The sequence below is a fragment of the Drosophila nasuta genome, chromosome 2L (assembly GCF_023558535.2).
Source record: "Drosophila nasuta strain 15112-1781.00 chromosome 2L, ASM2355853v1, whole genome shotgun sequence".
Lineage (NCBI taxonomy): Eukaryota > Metazoa > Arthropoda > Insecta > Diptera > Drosophilidae > Drosophila > Drosophila nasuta.
In genome coordinates this window covers 27781842-27801391 of record NC_083455.1, presented here as the reverse complement: position 1 = coordinate 27801391, position 19550 = coordinate 27781842, and the positions used below count along the sequence as shown (strand labels likewise).

Here is a 19550-nt window from a genome sequence, read left to right as displayed (position 1 = left end):
GTGTGTGTGTGTGTATGCCTTACTTTGCTTGTGTGTGTATCTCCCACTGAGATTTAAGATTGGAATGCGCCGTGTTCATGATAGCACTCTGGTTTTCTGCTTGTGTGTGTGTGTGTGTGTGCGTCTGTTAAAAGAGAGATCGCGTGAGAGTGAGAGAGAAGAGCGGCCGATCGTTTTGTAGTAGTTGTTGTATTGAAGCAGCGGCGGCTCAGCGGAAAGGTTGAAAACTGCTGGCAAAGAATTTGGCTGCGACGTCGACGCTGCTGCTGTCGCTGTCGCCGTCGGCGTTGGTATGCTGCTTGTGTGTTGGACTTATAAGCAGAATAGAATACTCACTGAATACAATAGAACAGCACAATTCTCTGTCTGCACACACACACACACACACATGGACACATGTAGTGAAGCACCTTTACTAGCCCCCCTTTCAATTGCCTTCCCCCTCGCTGCTTTCATGTTGCTGTTTTCATTGAAAGCATTTGCAAATCTCAGTTCAAGATGCAAAGCAACAATAACAACGACAGCAAGAAAAGAAACCAACACCGAAAACAGCCAAAGTAACAACAACAACAACAACAACAAAAAGAAGTCGAGAAAGGTAAATACTGAACAAAATAAATAAAAACTTCAAAGGAGAATCCCAGTAGCTAACTGAAATGTCAGTGTGTAAGTGAAATTCCAATGTTTTATCTTGGCAGCAGCAGCACCAGCAGCAACAACAACAACAACAACCACTATTTGGAACCCAGCACGAATCCAACGAATAAGAACATTCCAAAAGAATGAGCGAAGTCGATCAGCAGATACCCTACCTACCAAAAGGAGTAATGCATAAACCTGTTAATTATGAATTATATTTGTAAAATGCCTTGTTATTGCTTTTGAGTAATGACATATTAATTATCCATTTAATAATTATTTATAACTGGAATTTCTCTTCACTGACCTTCGCTCCACTTCATTGTCAAAGCTGAAGCGCTCGCACTTTTGCAAGCGCATCGCAAAGTAAAGGAGAAAAGCGCGACGCAAGGCCGCGGCGGCAGAGACACCAGGCTGCGGCAGAGGCTGAGACGTAGACTGCGACTGTAACAGCGAAGAACGCGCAAAAGAAATACCAATACACATTCACACGTACACACACAGACGTGGAGCAGGCAAAGCCATGGCTGTTGATGATGGCGGCGACTGCGGAGGGAGTGAGAAGGGAAGCTTCGCTGCCCGCTGGCCATTTGTAAGAGCTCTGCCTGCGTTGCTGTTGCCATCGTTCGCTGCTGCTACGATATCGTCACTTGGGCGCATTCCTCAGCATAATGTGAGCTTGATTTGCTGGATTCTTTTTGCTCTTGTGCCCTCCCCTCCTGCTCCCGGTCGCACTCGCGTTCGTTCGATCCATCCATCTATTCAATCCCCTTTGTTGTCTCGCTCACTCGCACGCACGCACACTCAAAATTATTTTGTTGCCGTTTTTCTTCCTCCCGATTTTTTCGTGTTTTTTTTTTTTGTTTGTAAGCTCAAATATGCGGCACACACACAGACACATGCACATACAAACACACAAGGCACCCAGACACGAAGCTGGAGCCATGTTCTTGACGGGTCGCGGGTCGGGGGTCGCCATGGCCATATAACTTGTTGGCTGCGTGGACGTGGAGTGGTGTGGTGTGGTGGTGGGGGAGGAGCAAGTGGAGACGGGAGAGCTGCGGTGGGAACCTGGCGCGCGGTCTTCGATTTCTTCGAGTGTATTTGCTATGCGCATTGCTGTTGTTGTTGCTGTTGCTGTTCTTTAGTTCTAAGACCGGTTGTTGTTGTTGTTGTTGCTGCTGCTGCTGCGTTCTTGGTCAACAGTGGGCAAGTGTGTGTGTGTGTGTGTGTGTGTGTGTGTGTGTGTGTGTGTGTGTGTGTGTGTGTGTGAATGTGTGTGTGGATGCTGGAGCCTGTCGAGGCCAAGTCTTCAAAACAAAAATATTTTATGCAATTCCTTGAAGGTGATTTTTCGATGTCGTTGCTTTTTTTATACCCGGCAGAAGGGTATTATAAGCTCATATACACGAGTTATTCCCTTACTTTTAAATATAAATTTAAATATAATTATTAATTATTCGGCACAAATTTTAAGCTATAAAATTACTTGAAAGTATTAACTCAAATTGTAAAATTATTACGTTTTTATATTCTCTGCATTCTGTTTCTGGGTATTTTATAGTCGAGCAGATTCGGTTCATTGCTTTCTTGATTTTCTTGTGCTTTGAGGTTTTTGGACCTGAATCTGAATCTTGGCCGAATTGGCGCGCAATTTGACAGGGCCAAGTCAGTTGAGCCCGACCCGGCTCTTAGCCATTTCCAGTGATCGTTGCTCCAGCTGCCAGGCAGAGATTCTTCTTCGTTTTCTTGAATGCCAGCCACAGCCTGTCGCGGCTGGAATTCTATTCGAAATTCCAAGCTGGATGCGGAGATGCGGATGTTGCCAGCTTGCCAACAAAAATCTTCTCAAACTGACAGCTTTAGTTAATTCATAAGTTTTCAGTCACTTTTCAGTTTCAGCACAAGAAAAATTCCTTTGCAAGATTCGAGGAGGCGATTTACTTGCCTGGAATTTAACTGCGGCTCTCCTCCATCGCATGCGTGTGTGTGTGAGTGCTTGTGTGTGTGTGTATGTGTGTGTGTGTGCGTATGCTGCTCCGTTTTCGTTACGCTTCATTGCCGCCATCGTCGTGGTCATTGTTGTTGTCGCATATTTTGTTTTTATTATGACCGAATATTGTTGACCAGTCATGCCCTCTCCCTCCCCCCTCCCCCCTTCGACCAACCCATAACCCCAACCACAACGATAATGTTAATGGACATGGACACTCCTCTCTCTCGCTGTATCTCTCTCTCCACTCTTCTGTTGCTCTCTTGTGTCACTCTCCGAGTGGTTGAGGTATTTTTATGACTTTTGTTACACTAACTTACTTCCTATTCGACTTTAACGATGGCATTCAAAGCTTTTTGTAGTTGTTGCTGCTGCTGTTAAATGTAAATAAAAGAGATCGCATGCTGAATAACTCCAAACTCCATCTCCCTCTTGCCCTTGCCCTTGCCATTGTCTACTCTCCACTCCACTCTACACTATGCATTCTTTGCTTGAGTGAGCGAGGAGACTGTTGATTATTATTTTTGGCTCATTGGCTGCTCTCAACCCTGACCGTCAAATTCTCTCCAACTATCGAATTTTACATTTGCCAAACTGAAATAATGAGAGTAAATTGAGCTTTTACACCCAAAAAAAAAATTCTTCAATATTGCCGCTCGCTTGTCATTGGAATGTGGGTATAGAGTGTGTGTGTGTGTGTGTGTAAGTGTGCAATGTCCACTTTATGCAGAGAGTCAGAAGAGACGGCGTCGAAGTTGAAGTCGCAGTCGAAGACGAAGTCGAAGTCGAAGTCGGTGTCTAATCTGCCTACCCTACTTTCACTCCAATTCCAGTCATCGGCATCGGCATCTCGCTCAATTCAATTTATTCGAGCCGAACTTTTCTCTAGTCGCATGCCAGTAGCAACAACAACAACCACTACAACTACAACAATGCTGTTTCAATGGTGACTGCAAACTGGCGCCGTTGTAGTTGTAGCTGCAAGTGGGTGGAAAGGCAGGGGGAGAAGAAGGGGATGACTAAAATGCAATGAAATTTCGACTGCGCTGCTGTTGTTGCTGTTGCTTTGTGTTGGGGGATTTGCCTTTTTCGGCATTGGAATGCAGCGTGTCTGTTGTGGTTGTTGTTGTTGTTCTTGCTGCTTGTGGCTGCTGCGTTAAGCCCATAACAACAACAACAACAACGACGCAGCAAGAAAAAAAAGCTGCCTCTGAAATGTGTTCTAAATAAATTCCAATGAAATGAAAGAATCGAAGCTGCACTTAGAGATGAGCGCGTGTTGTGCTCTTTGCATTTAGTATATTTTGCCATTATGTCTGTTTCTATATTCGCGAGAGTTGGTGTCGTGAGTCGTGAGTATCACGCGCTCATCGCTGCTGGGGTTGGGGGCGCAGATGTACAAGTAACTCACTCGCCAGCGATACAAATTCTGCGCAGCGCAACGCGATTGCAATCTTTAGCATCGTCATCAGTGGAAGCAGCAGCGACAGCAGCAGCAACAACAATGAACATGCGGCACGGGACGAACGAGCGCTGACTGCGACAGCGACTGCGATGTCAGCGTCGACGTCAACGTCGCGCGTGCGCAGTCTCAACGGATGTCTGGCGAGTGCTGTAGTTGTTGTTGTTGTTGTTGCTGCTATTGTTGTTGTTGTCAGTTTACCTGTTTGCAGGCTGCAGGCTGCTTGCAGCTTTCTTGCACATTTTCTTACTCTCCTTCCAGCTTCCAGCACAGTTCAATGCATGCCCGCTCTCGCTCGCGCTCCCTTGGCTACCCCACTCGGCTGTCTGTCTATCTCGCTCACTCACATTACGCCAAAGCGAGTCTCTCGCAAAAATCGACAAAATCAACCAATTCCCGTACAGTAGCTGCCGCGTTTTTTTATGCTTTTAATGAGCGTTTATATTGCACATGGGGCCAGGCCACATGGCCGAAAGAGCCTCGGGATTGGCATCCCAGCGCAATGGCTTCCCTCTGCCCTCTGCTCTCTCCTCTCTTCTTCTTCTTCTTGTTGTTGTTGCTGCTGTTGTGGTTGTGAACTTCCCATATTCATAACTCTTCAATTTATATCCAAATTCCTTTTTGTTCTCATCTCCATCTCCATCTCCAACTTCGTCTCCGTCTCCATCTCCGTGTTCGACAAACCACAAACACTTGAGTAAATAACCTATGTGATCATAATAATAATAGTTGGCAACCTCATCATCATCATCATCGTCATCATCATTCCCATCATCATGATTATCACTTTGATCATTATGCTGATTTTGTGGGCAAAAATGTGTGAACAAATGCGACTTATGACGCTTGTTTTGAGGCACTCCAAAACTATTTAAATATTATTTGGCCTATTTGAATAATACCACGGCTAAAGCTAAAAGCGAAGCTTTTTCTATGCAAAAATATTGCTAATATTTACTCAATAACTCGTGTACATTTATAATTAAATATTAAATGTTTTTGGCCGAGGTCGAAATCAAGTTGAAAAGTATTTTAAATGGTTTTAAGTTATTATTTAAAAAAATATGGTATTTAAATATACTGGATTTATCGAAAATTAAAGTTTAAAAGTTTTTTGGCTGTTGAAATTAAATGTAAAACTTACTAATTCAATATTGTAAGGAATAAAAACAATTCTATATTATTTTATTTAATTCAAAAACAGATCTAGAGCAAAGTTGGATAAGGAATAAAACCTATAAATCCAATATTTTTCGAAATATTCACAACTATTTATATTTTTAGTAATAAATATTGATTTTTTTAAAAGTTATGATACACTTGGGAAAGTCTGTTGAAATCGAATATTGCTATAGTAATTCCTAAGATGATATCATAGTTTTCACAAGAAGTCAGTTCAACTGTTTTCTGTTCTGTTTGCTGAAACCCAAGACGCCCTTTTTTTTTTTGGGAGGGAATCGGGGAAATAATTGTCGGTTGAGTTCCCTAGTACGGAGAAAAGTTCCCATGTTTACGTGCCCATTTCTCACATGTGTCCGAGGAAATAGTTTTGGCGTGGAATTTGTTACGAGCGCCGTTTGGGCATTTGACAGGTTTATGGACTTAGCGACTAGCGCCAGTTGCAGTTGCTGTTGCAGTTGCAGCTTCCCCCAAATTGCGGCCAGCTGACAGCTGTTCGAGTTGATGGAAATGGAAATGGGACTCCAGTTAAGAGTTACGACTATGAATTGCACGACGCACGAGTCACTGACTGTGGAATGTGTGGCCCAGTCTGCTGCGACGCTGTCTACGGGGCGTATGATTAACACTACGTCAAAAACCCAAATAGCTTAAACTGCTGACACTTAGTGTGTGTGTGTGTGTGAATGTGTGTGTGTCACTGTCAGCGTCAGCGTCATCGTCTGACGAGCTGAGCTGGCTCACTGATAAAGGCTCAATGGCTGCTGACGCATTTTGGCAAACTGATAAGCACGCAAATGCAGCACACAACTCGAAATACCCTGTAAAAAGACAGATGAGTGACAAGGTGGCAAGCAAACTAAGCTCAAAAAAAACAACTTTTTTTTAGAGCTACGCTTCATTTATAAATAAAAGCCAATTCTAAATTGTATTTAAAAAGCAAAACAATGTGGTATTATTCGTAAAATATACCGAATTAATATACCAGAAATATACTGAAACATATCAAAGGCTATATTTTTGATATATTGATATATATTGATTCATTTGGTATATTGGCATACTACTATATTTAGAATATACCATAGAGTACCATAGAGTAAAATATACCGAATTAATATACCAGAAATATACTGAAACATATCAAAGGCTTTATTTTTTATATATTGATATATATATATATATATATATATATATATATATATATATATATATATATATATATATTGATTCATATGGTATATCGGCATATTACTATATTTAGCATATACCATAGAGTACAAAATATACCATATTGTCAGCCAAAGACGACTTAGACCCGTGGTATGTAGTCGTGGGTATAAAAAGAATCAAAAATGTAGTATTCACTTTCTTATCAAATGTTCATTGCATTTTTAATTATTTGAACTTCAAGTAAATCAATTTCTTAATAACTACCTCAACTACAGGGTATTCTTTAGTTGCGCATGCTCAACTAGAGCACTTATTCGTAGAGCACACGCTGCAGTAGTTGTTGTAGAACGCCGGCAACAGCAACGGCAACGGAAACTGGCTAAAAGTGAAACAGAGAGAAGAACTACGAGAGAGATACGCGCCACAAGCTTGGCTACGAGCTCGAATACGAATACTCGCGACTCGAGAGATACGAGATACGACATATGAGATACTCGATGCGAGATACAAGATACAAGATACACATGTATCTTGTCAGTAGATAATGAGCCATAAGTTTTGCCCCGAAAATTGCAAACGCATTTCGTATTCATATCGTTTTGTATATCATTCAGAAAAAACACAAAACAAAAAAACACATACGACAAACACAGAAAACAAAAAACCTGCTAAAAACACAGTTCTTGAAATCTCTATTCAAAAATTATTCAAATTTTAATTAGCATGCCGGGGGCAGCCGTGGGAGCCAAATTCAAGTCGCATCGCATCGCATCGAGTTGTAAGCTGACCACAACACTCTGAGACACGCACATAGAAACAGCTATAGATATAGCAGAGATAGAGATACAGATATATCTAAGTAGATATATAGCATATAGCATGTTGTATGTGTATCTACATACACCCTCTCCTCGGCTAGGCTGATAAATATTTGGCTTTTGCATGCCAGCGCGATGAGTTCAACGTGTCGACGTCAACGTTGTTGTCGCTTCTCCGTTGCTGTTGCCGTTGTCGTTGTTGTTGTTGTTGTTGCCTCTCATTTAATTTCCAAACATTTATCAACAAATATTTGGCGCTTATCATTTGTTCGAGTCAAACACCGGCGACAACAACAACAGCAACAACAGCAGCCTCTGAGTAACTTGCTCCATTCAACGCCATCCGCCCGGTAGCCGCATTTTGCTCTCGCTGATTTTCCCCCTTCTACCACTTTCCCCACTCCTCCCCTTTCCACCTTCCTCCTTACTGCTTCAATCCCAACTTTAATTCTGTGTCAAATTTTGCATAACGTTTGCTCAGTCGACAACTTCTTAGCTTTGTCTTTTACTGACTGCTAATTGCTGGAGTCAAGCGGAGTCAGAGGAGGGAATACTGACAAATTATAAAGGGAAAAAAGTGAGAGCCTCAAGCTATTTCAATCAATCTTGATTGAGCTTAAAAAGTGTGCAAATACCAAAAAGATACTATTTGGAAATGAAAACAAAGTTTTTCACGGTTGACTGCGCCAAATAGTATTTTTATTTGGCACTTCAATCTCCATCAATCAATTAGATTTCCAAGAATAAAAAACAAGTAGTACGTTGAATTGCTCCAATTACACATACAATATCTATCAACAGTTATTTTAGATACTATATTTCATGAATCAATCAAGATCAATCATATGTCAATCAAGATTGATAACATTATTTCTGAAAAATGAAGTGTTTTGCAGTACTTTCTTTAAATTATATCCTCACTAAATATCATAAGTCTTTTTAACTGCTGTCAATCATGCATCAATCAACATCAATCAATACAAGTTTCTTCAATTATACGTATATAAATTAGAATTTTATACATAAATAATTAAGCAACACTCACTATGCTTCAAGTTCCATTTAAATTCAGCTTCAATCGTCATCAATCATGTGTGCACTTTGCTGTTTCTGCAACATAAAAACATAAAAAATTGTTCATTAATAGCAATTGGTAATGACTGTGAGTCTATTAAATTGCAATCAGTGGAGGTTCAATCAGCGTCAATCATGACCCTACACTTGCGGTTTTGGTTGCTAGGGTTAAGGTTTTCGTTTCATTTCATTTTGGCTCCGACTGTGGCTGAGTCAGCTGCCAGGTTATTAATTTGTTGTGGCCTTATTAGCCGTCATGGCAACCGCAGTTCCAAGTAGACAGCCAGACAGACGGAGAAGCCGGAAGGGCGGCGAGCTATGGTAAAATGTTGTAGGCAAAGCAAAGCGCAACCTAGTCACGGCCAGGGACACAACAAAAAAAGAACGCCAAAGCGAAAGGATTGCACAAATTAAACCTCATCTTGAAAATTAAAAACCAAAAATAGAGAAACAACCACAAAAAAATAAACAAGAAGAAGAGGAAGGCAAAAGGGACAAGAAGAAACAAAAAGGTAGGTACAAATGATGGGCATAGAACAAATTAGAAGCCAGGCAGAGGACAGCTCAGGAAGCACCGAAGCAGTTTCAGGGGCGGGACGAGGCAAGGGAATGACTCGCATCCGGTTTTCAAATTCCAGAGCAGTTGGCAGACAGAGAGAGGGAGAGATGCGAGGAACTGAGAGCGGAATTTTGAGTACTCGAGAACTGAGCAGAACCTTAACTAAGAAGAACTGCGACTAAGGCAAGGATTGTTCCTTAGACTGTTTCTTTTACTTCGATGGCTTCCTTTAACTACTCCTGTGACTGTTCCTTCAATACTGATTCCATTTAGTTATATTTCTTCCTTCATTCATTAGTGTTCCTGTTACCTTCACATTGTCTATTCCTAAACTTTCTTCACCTTTCTCATGACTTCTCTTAGAATCAAAGAACTCAGACGATTTCATACACTTCTTTAGGCAACTCCTTTGACTGCTCCTTCGCTTCATACTCTAGTCCCTTACGTTCTCCTTCTGTTTTATCCTCAATTTCCAGATGACTTCACCGCTGGCCACCCTGGAGCTGCAGTACTTCAAGGCTGTCTCGCTCTATCGTCGTCGCAGCTACGAACCCTGCGTCGGAGTTTGCAACGCGCTGCTCCAAGCTGGCCACGAAAATCATGTGCAGATGTTTGCCGGCGCTGCTAAAGGAGAAGACGACGAGCAGGAGCAACAACAGCAGCAGCAGGCGGAGCACTTGCAACGCATTGGACCCAGACAGCGACGTCGTCGGGATCAAGAGGGAGCAGGAGCTGGAGGCAGCATGGGCAGCAGCTCAATTATGCCCACGTGGCTGATGGAGAGCGTGTGGCAACTCAAGATGCGGGCGTTGACCCAACGCGTCTATCTGGATGATCTCGAGGTGGACGAAGCAGATGCAGGAGGTAAGAAATGTCAAGAAATTTTGAGCTATACAATCTAATTCTCTTTGTTCCTGCCTCTAGTCAATGAGGAGGTGGAGTTTGAGCGCATTGCGACGGCGGCGCGTCCCGGGAGCAGCATCAAGACCGCCTTTCAGCCGCGTCCTAGCACCAGCCAGCGACGGGTTCCTTCGAGTGTGACGCACTCCAGCGATGGACGTTTGAATAGTGCGCGACCCGGCTCCGCTTTGAGTCGTCCGGGCTCCTCACTGGGCAACCGACCCGCCTCCCGCTGCGGCACCGCGTCACGAGTGCGCGCAACTTCGGCAGCCGCCTTCAATGTGGGTGACGCCACCTCAAAGCTTTACCAGGCCTCCCGACTCAACCCAACGATTTATGCGGAGCGGGAAACGATTGTCAAGGCGCTGTTTCAGTTCCTGTATTACCACGAGGCGGATGTGCAGAAAGCGTATTCGCTGTGCCAGGCGGTGACCGATGTGCAGCGCCAGCGTCCGGCGCAAGGTTCGCTGGCCACGCCCACGAATCCCGCACGCACCGATTGGTGGTGGCAACAGCAGCTGGGCAGGTGTTTGTTGGCTCTACACTATCCACGCCGCGCGGAGCCTGCTCTTCAACAATCCCTAGCAGCTTTTTCCCACCCGGACACTTATCTGCTGCTCTCGCGACTCTATCAGCGTCTCAAGCAACCGGAGCGTGCGTTGCTCCTGATTGGCCAGGCCCTGGAGCAGCATCCCTTCGATGTGACGTTTCGTCTGGAGCAGGCGCGCATCCACGAGGCCATGACCCAGCAGGAGGATGCACTGCAGCTGTATCGCTTGGCGGCAAAGCTGCAACCGATCAATGTGGAGGCGTTGGCCAGCATTGCCGTTGGCTACTTCTACGATAATAATCCGGAGATGTCGCTGATGTATTACCGCCGCATTCTCTCGCTGGGCGTGCACACCGTGGAGCTGTATTGCAATATTGCCCTGTGCTGTTTGTATGGCGGACAGATAGATCTGGTTTTGCCTTGTTTTCAGCGTGCGCTTCTCATGGCCACTCAACCGGAACAGAAGGCGGATGTTTGGTACAATCTAAGCTTTGTTGCGGTTGTAAGTTTTTCTGACTAGTGGATGCAGTTGCTTTTTTGCTCAATTCCCTTTATTTCCTTAGACATCGGGCGACTTTAGTCTGGCCAAACGCTGTCTGCAGCTCTGCCTCACCTCCGATGCCCGCGATGGCGCCGCTCTCAACAATCTAGCGGTGCTCGCTGCCCACAGCGGCGACATTCTGGGTGCCAAGTCGTACCTTAATGCTGCCAAGGATGTGCAGCCCGATAGCAGCGAAGTGGTGGCCAATCTACAATACATGGATCTGCACTACAAGCTGTAATTGAAGGTCTTCAGACACGGTAACTGAATAGCAGGATATTCTAGGTTAGGTCTGAACGTCTGTCTGTCTGTCCGTTGTTTTGAACAGCTAAATGTAGGAGGCTATAGGAGCTAGGTCTTTGAGATTTGATGAGCATATTCATGTAATCAGTAAGCAGCTTTAAGTTATGACCACGCCCCCTGACGCCTCTCAAAACTACAAAGAAAGAATAGTGAGAGTAATTGTAAGCCTTGAAACTCTAATCATTAGAGTCTAATGTTTTCTAAGAATTGCATTAGATTTGAGACTCCAAGAATTACATTAGAAGTGGTTAATAAACTATTTCAAAAACGATTTGCATACTTCAAATTCATTAATGTGTTCATCTTTATTTAAACTTTGCCCTTCCTAATCCCCTCATCTCATGGTCGCTTCAGCCACTCGTAAATGGTGTCCAATCCCACCTTGGTGACTGCGCTGGCTTCTGCGATTGTCAGTTGTTGGCGTATCTGCTTCTGCAGCTTGGACATTTGCAGCATGAGCAGCGCCTCGTTGCGCATCTGGCGATACGAATAATCCATCTTGGTCAGCACCAGCAGTATTTTCACTTTTTGCAATCGCGGTTCCGTCAGAATCGAGTAGAAGAGCACGCCTTTAAAGTGATCCATTAATGGGCTGCCTCTTTCAAAATGTCTCGCCACTCACCCGCTGCTGAGATCTGACAGAGATTGGATGCATCCACCACATAGATAAGCTTCTTCACGTCCTCAAAGTATTGACTCTGTCGCCAAAGCGGCGCCATGCTGCCTCCAATCTCTAGAATTTGTATAAACTTTGGCGCATGCTTGCCGCAAGGTGGTGCTGCTTGAGCGGCAGCTGCATCAGCTGGCGGACGCGGTTTGTCGCCATTGGGAGACTTCTCGGGAAAATGTATGCGATAGATTCCAGTGCCGATGGTGGGCATGGAATAGCTCGTCTCGTCTATGGAATCAGGCTCTTGTAGTGCCTTGAGCAGATGCGTTTTGCCCGCACGCTTGGGACCCAAGCAGATGCACGACATGACTAAAACTTAATACCCAAAAATCTAGCCATTGATTCAACAAACTTTAGCGCCCTGGCAACCATTTTTTAAATACGCGCGCCCTAGCATCGCCATCTACCGGATACATTTGAAGCGCTTTTTATATTTCAATTAGCACTGCTTTGCCCTGCTTGCTTTTGTCTATAGAGCCCTGGCTAATATGTACATTTCAGATTATGGTATAAAATACTAAAAAATAATTTTTAACTGCTCCAACTTACCAAACTGCATTTTTCAGCTATTCGGATGTGAAAAAATGCCGTTACACAATTTTCTATTTGCAATTTGTATATTAACGATAAAAATAACACTGAACTCCAAACACTTAAAAAAATAAAAAAAAAATCACACACATTGTCTATTTTTCGCGTAAAACCGGACAAAAACAAGCCGCTTAAATAGACGCGTCTCATTTTATGCGCACTTTGAAAATATACTACTAAGCCAAGTTTTTTCACCGCCATTCGTGTGTGAAAAAACGCCGTTACATAATTTTCTACTTGCAATTTGTATGCAAATTGCTTTTGTATTTTAAAGAAAAAAATAACACTGAACACTTACAAAAAAAACACACTCTTCGTATATTTTTCGCGTAAGCCCGGCCAAAAACATGCCGCTTAAAAAGACGCGTCTCACTTTAAGCGCACTTTGACAATATACTACTGAGCCAAGCTGTCTTCACCGCCATTTGTGTGTGCAAAAATGCCGTTACTCAATTTGCGATTTCCAATTTATAAGCGAACTGCTTATACATTTGAACGATAATAATATCACTGGACACTAAACACTTAAAAAATAAAAAAAAAAACACACTCCGTCAATTTTTCGCTAAAAACCGCACAAAAATAAGCCACTTAAAATGACGCGTCTCACTTCATATGCACTTTGAAAATATACTGCTAAGTGTAACCAGGTGGCAGTGCTAGACTATGCCCACCTTTAATAATCAAACATACCAACCGTTCTCCATCTTCGTCAAGCTGTGGTCACTTTGTTTTTTTTTGCCGCATCATTGTAAACAAGGCAAAACACATCGTAAATTTCAAAAATCTTTTTTTTTAAAATGAGTGAAATCGGATTCAAGAAGCAATTTGCCATCGACATAAATGGCATAAACACAGAGTTTGTGTTTCACGTCTTCGACAACAAGTGGATGCTGCTCATCACACAGCTGGGCAAACTTCCGGCGCTCTACAATGTGCAATTCGATGTGGGACGCGACGAGCGTGTTATTCCCACGCTCCATGGACCAATTCACAGCCCCGAGATGCACGTTTCCGTGCCTGTGACCATGAACTGTTGCATGGGTGCCGATTCGGATGAGATTCGCGGTGGCATACAGTTTTTGGTCAATGAAACTACACTCAACAAGTGTCCCACAGAACTACTGATAGGACTAGGGCTCAAGCAGCTGGACTCGCCAGGGCTGCGAGAAATTGCCAAGGTGCTGGATCAAGGCGTATTTTAAGTTCACACATAGTAGTCACAAATGTTCTAAACTGCCAATAGGACAAGGCTTGCAGCAGTCGGACTCGCCAGGGCTGGATCATTACGTATTTTAAGCTCACACACATGCTCCAAGCATAACCAACAATAGTATCGCTGCCAATGTGACCAAGGCTGTTGCAAATGGACCCGTCATAAGGCGCGCAAAATCGATTGACTTTGTTTAAGTAAACACAGAACCCACAATAAATACAAATTGAAATCGAGTCACTTTTTAGTAAACAATTATATTTCCACGCCGCATTCTTTGTACATTAAAACGTGTACGAAAAAGTTGAGGAAAGATAAAACTTCACTTTACATACGCAGGGGATGTTGATGTTGCTTAGGTATGTTACAAGTGCTTGCTTCTTAATCGAAGAGACCGAAGCCCATGTCATCGTCAGACACATCAGACTCCTCCTCCTTCTTCTTCTCTTCCTTCTTGGCCTCAGCGGCGGGAGCGTCAGAGGCAGCAGGAGCAGCAGCACCGCCAGCTGGGGCAGCACCAACGCCGGAGCCAATGTTGCTGATCAGGTCCTTGACGTTGATACCCTCCAAGGCCTTGGCGAAGAGACCGGGCCAGTAGGGCTCAACATCAACATTGGCGGCCTTCAAGATGGTCGAGATTTTCTCACCCTGCAAGCAACGATAACAATTAAATACGTTTCGGGTGTAGTTCATTAGTCGTTAAATCAAGTCTGCAGGCAGCAACCAATAATTATATGTTGTTGATTGCGTTTATTTTTACAGATTTGTTTTTGACATAGCAGAACACAAACTTACAGTGACGGCGACATCATCATCAACCAAGATGAGGGAGGCGTAGACGCATGCGAGCTCAGCTTTAGTGGTCATTGTTATACTGTAAGCTTAATTAATATTTGGTGCAAGTTGCCAAAAATTAATATTTTCAATAATCGGCCTTAGCTCGAAGGAGAACAAGCACACTGGACAAAATCCTAAACCGGAAAGAACGCAAAACGCTAAGTTGGCTGTGGTTGTCGTATTATCAGACGCGTTACATTGTGAATGTCAAAAACTGCAACGCGTTACGCTTATCAACACTGTAAGTAAACATAAACAATGCTGGTAATATAAATTGATGGCTACTGTTTACTCATTAACAAAAACAAACAACATCAACATGAGAAAGTTCACAAAAATAATATACCAATATTATCACACTTGGCGCATTTACGGCTGAGCGCGAAAACATATTAAAATCGTTAAGTTGGCTGCACAAACAGTTTACCCGCTTTACCAGCACTACAAATAAAACATAAACAAAGTCTATCGATAAATATTTTGCAAACGTAAACAAAAAACCGCGCGCAACATGGAAGACGTAGAAATTAAGAAAGAAAATGAAACTATAATTGACGTAGAGGAAACTAAAGATGAGGACACCAAGGAGAACCTCGATAAAATTACCTCACTCAAGTCCCTCGGTCCATTTATTGCTGCGCGCGAGAATAGCAAGAATACAGTTTACCTGAGTGATGTTCCTTCAATTTGCAAGGAGCAGCCTTGCATGCTGGGCGTGGATGAGGCAGGACGCGGTCCTGTGCTGGGTCCAATGGTTTATGGCATCTCCTACTGCCCTCTGGAGAGCAAGAAGGCACTCGTGGATTTGGGCTGTGCGGATTCCAAACAGCTGACTGAGGAGAAGCGCGATATAATCTTCAATGAACTCAATACGTTGGAATACGCCAACAGCTGCATTGGCTGGGCAGTGGAGATCATATCGCCCAATGTGATTAGCACCAGCATGTATCGACGCACAAAGTGCTCCTTGAATGAGGTCTCCATGGACTCTGCCATGGGCCTCATACAACATGCCATCGATGCGGGCGTCAACATTGCGGAGGTCTATGTGGACACCGTGGGTCCTCCAGAGAAGTACCAGGAGAAGCTGCTCAAACGTTTTCCCAATTTTAAAATAACTGTGGCCAAAAAGGCCGATTCCACCTATCCAATAGTGTCGGCGGCGAGTATTTGCGCCAAGGTGACCAGAGATCATGCTCTCAAAGTCTGGAAGTTTCCCGAGGGATTGGTCATCAAGGACAATGCCTTTGGCAGCGGTTACCCGGGTGATCCAGTGACTAAACGTTTCCTCACTGAGAACATTGATCTGGTCTTTGGTTTCCCCCGTCTGGTGCGCTTCAGTTGGTCCACAGCGGAGAATGCTTTGGCGGACAAAGCCTATGAAATGGAGTTCGATGAGCCCGATTCGGAGAAACCCAAATATGCAGGAACCAAGCTGACCAAGTTCTTCAAGGGCACAACAAAGACGGGAGAAGTGAAGCGCGAGGAATGTCGCTTCTTCAAGCAGTGTCATCTAGACAATGTCGTCGAGTTTTAGAATCTAATATATTCTGTAAAATTATGCAACTAAATATACAACTCTATTTATATTAAACCATTCCTATGCACCTTGTAACTATTTCAAATTAATTCGACAACGCCAAATTATGTAAGTCACAAACCATAGCAGGTATTTCTATCAGTGCTTAGCGAAGACACAAACCAGTGACTGCCACATAAAGACTTGCTTTTTTGTTGAGCTTTAATTAATTTGTAGCTGTCCTCGCCATTCTTTACAACATTACAATAAGTTTCGTTTACACACTACGTTGGGATGCAGTTACACTGTTACGAATGTATGCGTGAATCGATTTTGAAATCGAACTCTGGACGCCTGGAGGAGGCATCTTCAGAGTTGTCGGCTAACTACTCGTGATTTGCATGCACATTTTCTTGCTCTACGCTTACAAGTCTAGTTTAATTAAAAAAAGGATGTTCGAATATAAGACTTATTTTGTGTTGGGGAAACTTTTGGGAGGAGCATAACAGAAAATGCATTAAGTTAAGATAGGGATTATACTTAAACGAGTTGTGTATAAAAATGAATACTTAGAAACATATGGAGCTTATGACTAAGTTGAAAGCGTTTTTCATCATTACTCGGGCCTTGGGTGGGGGGCGTATTGAAACTCGGTTTGCCACGCCCCCAAACACACAACACGCCCAACATGCTTGACTCGACAGGGAAACAGGTTTCTGTTCTGGGGAGGGCGGGGGATAGGATTACTTCAATACACGTAACCTAAAATTAGCTGGGAAGCGGAGCTGGCAAAGGTTTCCACCGCTGATGCTGCTACTGCCGATGACGATCAAAACTTTCGCAGATCCAACACAAAGACGCTGCCATCCGAAGCACTTGCACCCACCTTGGTGCCCTTTGAGTTCCAGCACACCTCGAAAATGCCACCCGTTCCCTTATAGCTGTGCACCAATTGTCCCGTCTGCGTGCTCCAGATGTGCACGCACTTGTCAAAGCTGCCCGAGGCCAGGTGCTTGCCGTCAGGACTGAAGGCCACCGAATAAACGGGTTCCGTGTGCTTCGTTAGCGTGTGTATGCAGCTGCCACGTTCCACATCCCACAGCCGGACTGTGGAATCAAACGACGCAGAGGCGAGAATCAGATTCGTATTCGGGTTGTTGGTGCCCGGTCCGGTGGGTGACCACTTGATGGTGTAGATCTCCTTGGAGTGCGCCTGCAGATCGTGACAGCAACGATCCCGTGTCATGCTCCAAATCTTCAGCGTCATATCATCCGAACACGACGCCAGCAACTGGCCCTGCGGACACCATTTGATGGCATTCACCTCGTTAGTGTGACCGCGGAACGTCTTGATGGGCTCATTCATGCCCAGCCTACAAACGTGGATGCGCTGATCTGTGCTGCACGAGGCAAACGATTGATTCGACTGCCAGTCCACGTCCAGAGCAGGCGCACTATGGAACGCAAACTGCTGTGTGCATTGTCCCGTCGAGGCGTCCCAGATGATGGTGGTTTTGTCCACGCCCGCAGAAAGAATGTATTTGCCGGACTTGTTCCACTTGAGTGCAAAAATGGGACCCTTGTGTTGTCCCAGCGTTGAGGCGAGGCGACCATCAGTCTGCCAAATGCGTGCATAACCATCGTAGCTGCCTGTGGCCAACAGCGAGCCATCGCACTGTAAAGTAAACATGGTTTAAAATGTGTTTAAGAGGGAATAACTTAAAGTTGCTACTCACGTTCCAATCCAGCGAGGTGACATCCTTGTTGCTGGGCACCTCGGCGCCGCCCTTTTGTATGCAGTGCCGCAGCACTAGCTGATTGGAGTTGGCATTCGCATCGGACATGTCCCAAATGCGTGCTGTGCTATCTCCTGAACCACTGGCCAACAGATCCCGACTGGGATTCCAGGCGCAGATGAACACTTCGCTCTCATGGCCACGCAACACGCGCGCCTTCGACTCAGGTATCTCAATGCTCTGATCAATGTCCATGGCCTCGACAGCTGCGTTGCCAGCTGGACCTGCAATTCGACCTCCTCCGCCTCCTGGACCCGACGACGATGTGGTGCTGCTGGGCACTGCGTTCTGTGCCGCTGTTGGTCCCGATGCCTGCACGCTGTTTGGCGCACGTCCAACTGCTGCGTTGCCCGCTGCACCACTTGGAGCCTTGTTGCCCACGCCAGCTCCTGCTTGGCCGGCGTTGGCTGCATTGGCAGCATCTCCGCTAGCTCCTGCTGGCAGCGCTGGCGTCACGCCACTCGAGGGCTGCTCCACGCTGCTGGCATTGCTGCTGTTACCATTTGTGGACGTTGAGGATGCAGCATCATCTGTGCTGCTGGCATTTGCTCCATTCCCACCTCCTGTACTACTCGCCGTGCCCTGTTCTGCCTTCTTGTTGCCACCGGCTGCATTTGCCGCAGCTGTGTCCGCATTGCCACCGCCTGTCACTATTGTGGCGCCACCGGCTGCTCCACCAGTCGCACCATTGTTATTGCCCGCTATGCCCGCAGCATTGTTGTTTGCTGATGCACTCGAGTCCACCTCGCTGTTGTCGTTACCCGCATTATTGTTGTTGTTGCTGCCATTGTTATTGCTGCCCGTTGTGGATTGCGTGTTGTTTGCATTTGTGTTGCCCGCCTTGCCAGCGCCACCCGCTCCCGCTGCACCTCCTCCACCGCCAGCTGCATTGCCTGTGCCCGGCTCGATCTTAATCTCTGCCTTGGCATTCGCATTGTTCCCATTGCCGCCGCCCGCTGCATTGGCATCCACAGCTGGCTTTCCCGGCTCTGTTTTCACAGTCAGTTTGGGCGGCTTCACTTCGGGCATGACGGCATCGATGAGACTCAATCCCTCAATGGGACGAGCCATTTCCCCATCCTCGCCCACGCTCCACTCGACTTCGGTGTATAGCAGACCCTTCTGCAATATGGTGAGCAGGGCGGCGGGAGGCACGAGGGCGCCATTGATATTGCTCTGCGAGATATGGGACTCGATGCCAAACACATACGCGGAGTGCAAAAAACCTGCAAAGTCGTTGAAATGAGTTATGTGTGAGAGAGGGAGACAGGGATGCAGGGCAAAGGGGAAGCGGGTATGAGCTCACCTGACTCTTGTAGATATCGGAAAACTAAAAAGTTCACCTCGTCGCTGGAGAAACTCATGATGTTTGGCTAACACGCCCACTACACCCAGCAGTTGTTGCAATTTTCTTCCGTCTTCGCTATATTTGTTTGGGTCACCAGAAAATGTATTAAAACAGTCGATTTTTTTTTATGGCGGCTGCGCTGATTCGGTTGATAACACGCCGCTGGCAGAGTACGTAACACATGCGTAGCTAAGCTGTTAGCCAGTTATCCACGCACTTTATTTGCTCTACGCGCTCAAATGCTTATCGTCCTTAGTTTAATTAACTTTAAAACGCGTTAGCATTTTATAAATCGCGCTACTAAAAATCACACAAAATAAGTCGCAGAGCACTCGGCACACTGTAAAAATGGCGGCGTCGCAATCGGCAGTGCTGTGAAATGTTT

The 19550-nt window shown here is 45.1% G+C and overlaps 6 protein-coding genes across 7 annotated transcripts; 3 read left to right on the top strand and 3 right to left on the bottom strand.

The window, feature by feature from the left end:
- The first annotated feature begins 229 nt into the window (after nt 1-229).
- On the top strand, nt 230-11462 carry LOC132798859 (tetratricopeptide repeat protein 8). 2 transcript variants are annotated; one of them, XM_060810852.1, is made up of 4 exons: nt 230-598; nt 9374-9761; nt 9822-10849; nt 10911-11462. In XM_060810852.1, exons 1-4 carry the CDS (start codon nt 293-295, stop codon nt 11127-11129), a joined length of 1941 nt encoding a protein of 646 aa, XP_060666835.1. In that variant the 5' UTR covers nt 230-292; the 3' UTR covers nt 11130-11462. The 2 variants fall into 2 exon arrangements, with proteins under 2 accessions (XP_060666835.1, XP_060666836.1); XM_060810853.1 differs by lacking the exon at nt 230-598 and adding an exon at nt 6090-6120.
- Nucleotides 11463-11530: 68 nt separating this feature from the next.
- On the bottom strand, nt 11531-12667 carry LOC132798861 (uncharacterized). Its single transcript, XM_060810854.1, has 3 exons — nt 12411-12667; nt 11814-12344; nt 11531-11760 (listed from the first exon to the last, which is right to left on the bottom strand). The coding sequence occupies exons 2-3, from the start codon at nt 12166-12168 to the stop codon at nt 11531-11533; spliced, it is 585 nt and encodes a 194-aa protein (XP_060666837.1). The 5' UTR covers nt 12169-12344; nt 12411-12667.
- Nucleotides 12668-13176: 509 nt separating this feature from the next.
- LOC132798539 (uncharacterized) lies at nt 13177-14620 on the top strand. Its single transcript, XM_060810429.1, has one exon. It carries the CDS (start codon nt 13253-13255, stop codon nt 13655-13657), a length of 405 nt encoding a protein of 134 aa, XP_060666412.1. The 5' UTR covers nt 13177-13252; the 3' UTR covers nt 13658-14620.
- LOC132798540 (large ribosomal subunit protein P1) lies at nt 13903-14660 on the bottom strand. The gene is made up of 2 exons (XM_060810430.1): nt 14461-14660; nt 13903-14313 (listed from the first exon to the last, which is right to left on the bottom strand). The coding sequence occupies exons 1-2, from the start codon at nt 14530-14532 to the stop codon at nt 14047-14049; spliced, it is 339 nt and encodes a 112-aa protein (XP_060666413.1). The 5' UTR covers nt 14533-14660; the 3' UTR covers nt 13903-14046.
- Nucleotides 14657-16095, top strand: LOC132798538 (ribonuclease H2 subunit A). Its single transcript, XM_060810428.1, has 2 exons — nt 14657-14743; nt 14831-16095. The coding sequence occupies exon 2, from the start codon at nt 15014-15016 to the stop codon at nt 16037-16039; it is 1026 nt and encodes a 341-aa protein (XP_060666411.1). The 5' UTR covers nt 14657-14743; nt 14831-15013; the 3' UTR covers nt 16040-16095.
- Nucleotides 16096-16215: 120 nt separating this feature from the next.
- On the bottom strand, nt 16216-19529 carry LOC132798537 (F-box-like/WD repeat-containing protein ebi). The gene is made up of 3 exons (XM_060810427.1): nt 19124-19529; nt 17758-19043; nt 16216-17696 (listed from the first exon to the last, which is right to left on the bottom strand). The coding sequence occupies exons 1-3, from the start codon at nt 19179-19181 to the stop codon at nt 16851-16853; spliced, it is 2190 nt and encodes a 729-aa protein (XP_060666410.1). The 5' UTR covers nt 19182-19529; the 3' UTR covers nt 16216-16850.
- Between the last annotated feature and the right edge of the window lie 21 nt (nt 19530-19550).

What these genes read in the sequence shown, in the direction of transcription:
- LOC132798859 (XM_060810852.1), top strand. Translation starts at nt 293, where the DNA reads ATGCTGCTTGTGTGTTGGACTTATAAGCAGAATAGAATACTCACTGAA. An exon ending in GGACGAAGCAGATGCAGGAG is followed by an intron (nt 9,762 to 9,821) that starts GTAAGAAATGTC and finishes TCCTGCCTCTAG; the next exon opens with TCAATGAGGAGGTGGAGTTT. An exon ending in ATCTAAGCTTTGTTGCGGTT is followed by an intron (nt 10,850 to 10,910) that starts GTAAGTTTTTCT and finishes TTATTTCCTTAG; the next exon opens with ACATCGGGCGACTTTAGTCT.
- LOC132798861 (XM_060810854.1), bottom strand. Translation starts at nt 12,168, where the DNA reads ATGTCGTGCATCTGCTTGGGTCCCAAGCGTGCGGGCAAAACGCATCTG. An exon ending in CTGTCAGATCTCAGCAGCGG is followed by an intron (nt 11,761 to 11,813) that starts GTGAGTGGCGAG and finishes ATCACTTTAAAG; the next exon opens with GCGTGCTCTTCTACTCGATT.
- LOC132798539 (XM_060810429.1), top strand. Translation starts at nt 13,253, where the DNA reads ATGAGTGAAATCGGATTCAAGAAGCAATTTGCCATCGACATAAATGGC.
- LOC132798540 (XM_060810430.1), bottom strand. Translation starts at nt 14,532, where the DNA reads ATGACCACTAAAGCTGAGCTCGCATGCGTCTACGCCTCCCTCATCTTG. An exon ending in ATGATGATGTCGCCGTCACT is followed by an intron (nt 14,314 to 14,460) that starts GTAAGTTTGTGT and finishes CGTTGCTTGCAG; the next exon opens with GGTGAGAAAATCTCGACCAT.
- LOC132798538 (XM_060810428.1), top strand. Translation starts at nt 15,014, where the DNA reads ATGGAAGACGTAGAAATTAAGAAAGAAAATGAAACTATAATTGACGTA.
- LOC132798537 (XM_060810427.1), bottom strand. Translation starts at nt 19,181, where the DNA reads ATGAGTTTCTCCAGCGACGAGGTGAACTTTTTAGTTTTCCGATATCTA. An exon ending in CCGATATCTACAAGAGTCAG is followed by an intron (nt 19,044 to 19,123) that starts GTGAGCTCATAC and finishes ACGACTTTGCAG; the next exon opens with GTTTTTTGCACTCCGCGTAT. An exon ending in TCACCTCGCTGGATTGGAAC is followed by an intron (nt 17,697 to 17,757) that starts GTGAGTAGCAAC and finishes TTTACTTTACAG; the next exon opens with TGCGATGGCTCGCTGTTGGC.